General features: G+C 41.1%; 1 protein-coding gene across 6 annotated transcripts in view; it reads left to right on the plus strand.

The window, feature by feature from the left end:
* The window catches only part of THADA (THADA armadillo repeat containing), a 330,983-nt gene extending 325,657 nt beyond the window's left edge, over positions 1–5,326 (plus strand). For 5 of the 6 annotated variants that reach the window (XM_058684278.1, XM_058684279.1, XM_058684280.1 and 2 more), the window contains one exon: positions 4,227–5,326. In XM_058684278.1, coding sequence (XP_058540261.1) covers positions 4,227–4,619 — 393 coding nt within the window. In that variant the 3' untranslated portion in view covers positions 4,620–5,326. The remainder of the gene's footprint in view (positions 1–4,226) is intronic. The other variant, XM_058684282.1, reaches the window with a different exon arrangement.
* Positions 5,327–6,786: the final 1,460 nt, after the last annotated feature.

The raw sequence follows: 6,786 nt of genomic DNA on the forward strand, positions 1-6,786 counted from the left end.
AAGTTCTTAAAAACTTGCAATCTTCCAAAACTGAATCATGAAGAAGTAGAAAATCTGAATAGACCAATTACTAGTAAAGAGATTGAATCAGCAATTAAAAACCTCCCAAGAAACAAAAGTCCAAGACCAGACAGCTTCACTGGTAAATTTTACCAAACATTCAAAGATTTAATACCTAGCCTTTCAAACTCTTCCAAAAAACTGGAGAGGAGGGAACGCTTCCAAACTCATTTTACAAGGCCAGCATTACCCTGATACCAAAACCAGATAAGGACACCACAAAAAAGAAAGAAAGAATGAGTGAAAGAAAATTACAGGCCAATATCCCTGATGAACATAGATGTAAAAATATTCAACAAAATATTAGCAAACTGAGTTCAACAATACATTGAAAGGATCATATACCATAATCAAGTGGGCTTTATTCCAGGGATGCAAGTGTGGTTCAACATCCACAAATTAGTCAATGTGATACCACAGTATTAACAAAATGAAATATAACAATTATGATCATCTCAATAGATGCAGAAAAGCATTTGACAAAATTCAATATCCATTTATGGTAGAAAATAATAATAATGAAGTGGATACAGAGGGCACATATCTTAACATAATGAAAGCCACATATGATAAATAGCTAATGGTCAGTGGAAAAAAGCTGAACACTTTAAGATCAGAAACAAGACAAAGATACCCACTCTCACCACTGTTATGCAACATAGTCTTGGAAATGCTAGCCACAGCAATTATGCAAGAAAAAGAAATAAAAGGCATATAGATTGGAAAGGAAGAAGTAAAACTGTCACTATTTGCAGATGACATGACACTATATATAGAAAATCCTAAAGACTCCACCAAAAAAAAAAAAAAAACCCTTTTAGAACAAATACATGTGAATTTGGTAAAGTTGCAGGATACAAAATACAAAAATATGTTGCATTTCTATATGCTAATAACAAACTACCAGAAAGAAATATCAAGAAAATCCCATTTACACTTGCATAAAAAAGAATAAAATACATAGGAATAATTTATATTTCCCTGGGAATAAATTTAACCAAGGAAATAAAAGACCTATACACTGTAAGACTAAAAACTGTAAGATAGTGATGAAAGAAATTAAAGAAGACACAAATAAATGGAAAGATATTCCATGCTCTTGGATTGGAAGAATTAATATTGTAAAAATATCCATCTGCCCAAAGCAGTCTACAGATTCAATGGAAACCCTATCAAAATTCCAATGGTATTTTTCACAGAACTTGAACATATATTTTAAAATTTATAGGGAACCACCAAAGACCCCAAATAGCCAAAGCAATCTTGAGAAAGAAGAACAAAGCCAGAGATATTATGTGCTTTGATTTCAAACTATACTACAAAACTATAGTAATCAAAACAGAATGGCATTGGCACAAAAAGAGACACATAGATCAGTGGAACAGAATGGAAAGCCCAGAAATAAACCCATGTATGTGTATTTTTTGACAAAGGAGGCAAGAATATACAATGAGGACTGGATAATCTCTTCAATAAAAGGTGTTGGGAGAACTGGACAGCTACCTGCAGTAGAATGAAACTGGACCACTTTCTTACTCCATACACAAAAATTAACTCAAACTGGATTAGAGACTTGAATATAAGACCTGAAACTATATGGGGCACCTGGGTGGCTCAGTCAGTTGAGCGTGCAACTTCGGCTCAGGTCATGATCTCGCGGTTTGTGGGTTCGAGTCCCGCGTCGGGCTCTGTGCTGACAGCTCAGAGCCTGCAGCCTGATTCAGATTCTGTGTCTCCCTCTCTCTCTGCCCCTCCCCCACTCACACTCTGTCTCTCTCTCTCTCCTTCAAAAATAAATAAACATTAAAAAAAAATAATAAAAAATAAAAAGACCCGAAATTATAAACTTCTAAAAGAAAACACAGGTGGTAAACTCCTTGACATCAGTTTTAGTGATATTTTTGTGACTGACTCTAAAGGCAAGAGAAACAAAAGCAAATACAAACAAGTAGGACTACATCAAACTAAAAAGCTTCTGCACAACAAAGGAAACCATCAACAAAATGTTAACAGAACATACTGAATGGGAGAAGATATTTGCAAATAATACATCCAATAAGGAGTTAATATCCAAAAAATAATAATAAAGAACTCATACAACTCAATAATAACAACAAATCTGATTAAGGGGCACTTGGGTGGCTCAGTCAGTTAAGCATCTGACTCTTGACCTCAGCTCAGGTCTTGATCTCAGGGTCATGGGTGTGGGCCCCACACTGGCTCTATGCTGACTTTTAAAAATCTGAAAACTCTGATTAAAAAAATGGGCAGAAGATCTAGACATTTTTCCAAAAGAGACATACAGGTGGGCAACAGATACCTGAAAAGATATTCAACATCACTATCATCAGGGGATTGCAAATCAAAACTACAGTGAGATACCACTTCACGCCTGTCAGAATGGCTGTTATCTAAAGACAAGAAGTTAGTGTTGGCGACGATGTGGAAAAAAGAGAACTCTCATACCCTGTTTGTGGGAATGTAAATTGGTGAGCCACTAAGAAAATGTATGGAGGTTCCTCATAAAATTAAAAATAGAACTACCACGTGATTTAGCAATTCCACTGCTGAGTATCTATGCAGAGAAAATGAAAACATGGGCACCTGGCTGGCTCAAATGGTAGAGCGTGCAACTCTTGGTCTTGGAGTTGAGAGTTTGAGACCCACGATGACCCTACTCTTAAAAAATAGGGCTGCCTAGGTGGCTCAGTCGGTTGAGCGTCCGACTTCCACTTGGGTCACGGTCTCATGTTTTGTGAGTTCGAGCCCTGCATAGGGCTCTCTGCTGTCAGCTTAGAGCCCACTTTGGATCCTCTGTCCTCTTTCTGCCCCTCCCCACTTGCACTCTTTCTCTCTCTCTCAAAAATTAATAAACATTTAAAAATAAATTAACAAAGAAAATATTGGGGTGCCTGGGTGGTTCAGTTGGTTAAGCATTCAACCCTTGATTTTGCCTCAGATCACGATCTCATAATTCGTGGGATTGAGCCCCATGTCGGGCTCCACACTGACAGCATGGAACCTGCTTGCGATTCTGTCTCTCCTTCTCTCTCTCTGCCCATCCTCCCTGCGCACGCATGCATGGTATCTCTCCCAAAATTATCAAGCATTAAACAAAAAAAAGTACAGACTCCCAATTATAAGATAAATAAGTCATGGGGATTCCTGTATAGCATGTAGAATATAATCAGTAAGATATTAACTCTGTAGGGTGACAGATGGTAACTAGACTTACTGTGGTGATCATCTCACCATGTATACAAATGTCATTATGTTGTACACCTGAGACTAGTGTAATTTTCTATGTCAGTTATACCTCAATAGAAGGGGGAAAAAAAGAAAGGAAGAGGCCCCTTGGAAGTTGAGTGTTTAATTATGGAGAATGTTTATTAGTCAGCACTGGAATAGCTAAGGGCTCCCCACGGTTAGGTCTGAAGGTGAAACATTTGCAGAGAGTCAGGGCCCTTCCGGGTATTTGCTGCTTAGAGAAAACTATTAGCCTCCTCCAGGTGAGTCAACAGATAGGGAAACTGAGGACCAAGAGAAGCAGCAAAAGCATCTTGTCAACTGAAATTTGTATCCGTCCACCAGTGTCTGACTCAGCTGGCCCTCTTGACATACCCAACAGGCCAAGAGCTCAAAAAGCAGCCTGTTTATGGGAAATGTGGAGACAAGATTAAGTGTCTGTAAGAAAATAACCTTGAAAGTCCCCAGCCTTATAGAAATTTGGTTCCATATTCAGAGTAGTGCCTCATATTTGGTAATCCTTTGCTGTTTCTTCTGCTGAGATTTCTCCTCCTCCCCCTCTCTCCAATTTCTAGAGGCACCTTTGGTTCTAGGGCCCACTCCCATGTCGAGGTTCCCTTTTCAACAGCAGGCCCCCAAAATATCTTGACTTGAAACCACAAACACATCTTTATCAAAGGTCATGTTAAGTCTGGGGAAGAAAATTCCTCCCTGGTGGAGAAGTACAGCGAAATGAAAATAGAAAGTGACCTTCTCAGCTGCGAGTGGCATGTATATGTGGGTGCTGACAGGCAAGAGTGGGCCTTCCCTCAGGAGGGGGAGGGGACATACCTCCTCTGAGTCTGGCCAGACTCTGGTCTGGATTGGAGCCTGTCGACATCCCCTGTAATGTTGACTTTGGGCTTTGTCATTCAATCTAGGTGGAAGACTACCTGTTTGAAAAAGCAGAAATCAACTTTTGGGCCGAGAGCCTGACCTTCGTGAAGTACCTCTACAAGCACCTCTCCCATCTCCTCTCCAAGTCCAGCTGGTGTCCCCTCAGCCCTGAAAGCCTCCGTCATCTTCACAGGACAGCATCAGAGCAGTGCCACCTCCTTTCCCAGCTCTTCAGAGAACTGCCACCAACTGCTGAGTTTTTGAAGACGGTGGAATTCACAAGACTGCGCATTCAGGAAGAAAGGACTTTGGCTTGCCTGAGGCTGCTGGCCTTTCTGGAAGGAAAGGAAAGGGAAGACACCCTTGTTCTCAGTGCTTCGGACTCTGTTGCAGAAACGAATCCGTTCACTCTTGCAAGAACAGAAGCAGCTTGTTGAAGAAAGAAGACTTTTGGGGGTGGGGGGGGTGTGGATTATTCCCCCACTAAATCTGCAGGAAACGTGTTGAACATAAATTCAAATATTTTCTCCCCTTCATGAGTCTAGTCTTCTGTCCCTTCCTACAAAGGAATTTTTCTTCAGCTCACTCATTCAGGGGAGCCTGGTTTATTGCAGCTACTGTAGGAAGTGCGGCTACCACGTTGAATATTTACTCTGTTCCCAGGTGCAGGCCACCTGCGGACCTGAATTCGCCTTTTTCTTCCCCCACAGCCTCTAACGTCCAGGCATAGTCAGCCCACATTTTCTGTGAATTGACTGTACAGAACTAGGTTTTAGCTCGTGACTTTCTCTCCTCTTTCCCACTGAATAGAAGAGCTGGATTAGTTGGCAAACAGCCCACTGGGTCAGAACTCTAAATTTTATTCCATTTTAGCTACAGCAGAAGTATGTTCCAAATGTTGGATCCTGGGAAAATTATAGATCTACTTCATAGAGATGGTTTTGTTTTTACCATCTACATGTTCAAGTCCTGCAGCGACCTGCACATGACGTCTGATTTATTAAAAGAGCTCCTACCCACCAAAAGTGTTTCTGGCAATGCCAGGAAACTTCGATTTTGCCACCCAGTGAAAGCATAGACCCTTGGCTGTGAGAAGGAAATCCAGGGAAAGAAAAGCCAGAATAAATGACTTGTTTTATTCCTACGCTGTTTACTGTCATTTTCTTGGTGGCAATAAAAGATTCTCATTTAAGATGTCAGAAAACACAATTATCCATTTCAGTGTTTGAACCTAGCAACCTTAAGGTTTTTCTGCCTTTTCCAAGCCCAACCCAGCCCTCTGCCTCAGACACCCAGCAGGTGTCGCTCTTGCATACATTTTTGCTTCATTGGCTTGCCATTTTTTCCTTCTCATTTCAGAAAGAGTGTTATCCACAGAGAGCTATCTTGAAATTCATAGCTTGGATTGGTCAGAGCCTCATCCATATTCATTTTTCTTCCTGGTTATCAGAATGATACCAGCTTTTAGGGACTGTAAATATTTTTAAATACTTCCCAGGTGAGCAATCACTTGGAACTATGTTATTGACGTTTGACGGTCTGAAGGGGCAGTTTAAAAGAGAGAAAGTTTGATATCATTTCCTACTGCAGAAAAGCTTGTATTTCAAATGTGTTTCTCTTTAAAAAAAAACCACCTAACACTAAAAACACAGCCATACTGGAAGTACAGAAAAATAGCTCTGTAGGAAAAGGCAAGGAAAGGAGTAAACTTAGAATCCAAAGTTTTGTCCTAAAGAGAACAGGAAATTCCCTAGGTAGTTTTGGACTATTCGGCTCAAAATGTGTTTTTTTGTGATCCTGAATTAATTAGGATCCTGTGTGGCCCACACTTGATGGAAAGTTGCCAGTCTAACATTTCTTTTTGTTCTGAGAAGGACTGACTGGGTCAGGAAATTGTTGGCATAATGCAGTGATGACCATGGTTCAATAACTATGAAACTGGCCCCAGTAAAGCCCAACTCATTGGAAACAGCCAGCGTTCCTTTTCTCTCCATTTAAAATGAAATAAAAGCAGATACATAATAATAAAAGCACCTTATACCAGCAGGTGCTCTTTACCAAAACATGTACCATAGCATATGTACATGTTATCTCCAGGATCCTTCTACCAAGCCTGCAAAGTGGGTGTTCTCATGGCTGCGGACTGGGAATTACCCCAGATTTTGATGATGGCTGGCTGTGGCCAGCCTGGGAGGACAGGAGAGACAGAAGTTTCTACTGGTTTTATATCTGAAATCTTAATACTGACCTACAATAGCAGTGAAATGGCTGTTACACACTTGCCTGATGCATTCCCAGGGGAATCTTAGAATACTACTATCAGGGCTAACCTCAGACTCCATGTTTGGGGTCATTTCAACAAAGAACAAAACAGAACAGTTGGGGTTCTTGAGTGCTCTGGGCTGTGTCAGCCACAGCTGCCTGGGGGCCAGTGCAGGCTGGGTGGTGCAATCACCCAGATTGAAGCAATCCCCCCTTCGGGGTCATTGCTCTTGGCTCCAAGCTAGACGGTCCAAGATTTGGTGCCCCTCAGGTCTGCGTGCATGATCCTGTGGACCTCTACCATCTGGCCACAGTCCAGAGACCCGGCTGTCTCCATTTTTA

The sequence above is a fragment of the Neofelis nebulosa genome, chromosome 9 (assembly GCF_028018385.1).
Source record: "Neofelis nebulosa isolate mNeoNeb1 chromosome 9, mNeoNeb1.pri, whole genome shotgun sequence".
Taxonomy (NCBI): domain Eukaryota; kingdom Metazoa; phylum Chordata; class Mammalia; order Carnivora; family Felidae; genus Neofelis; species Neofelis nebulosa.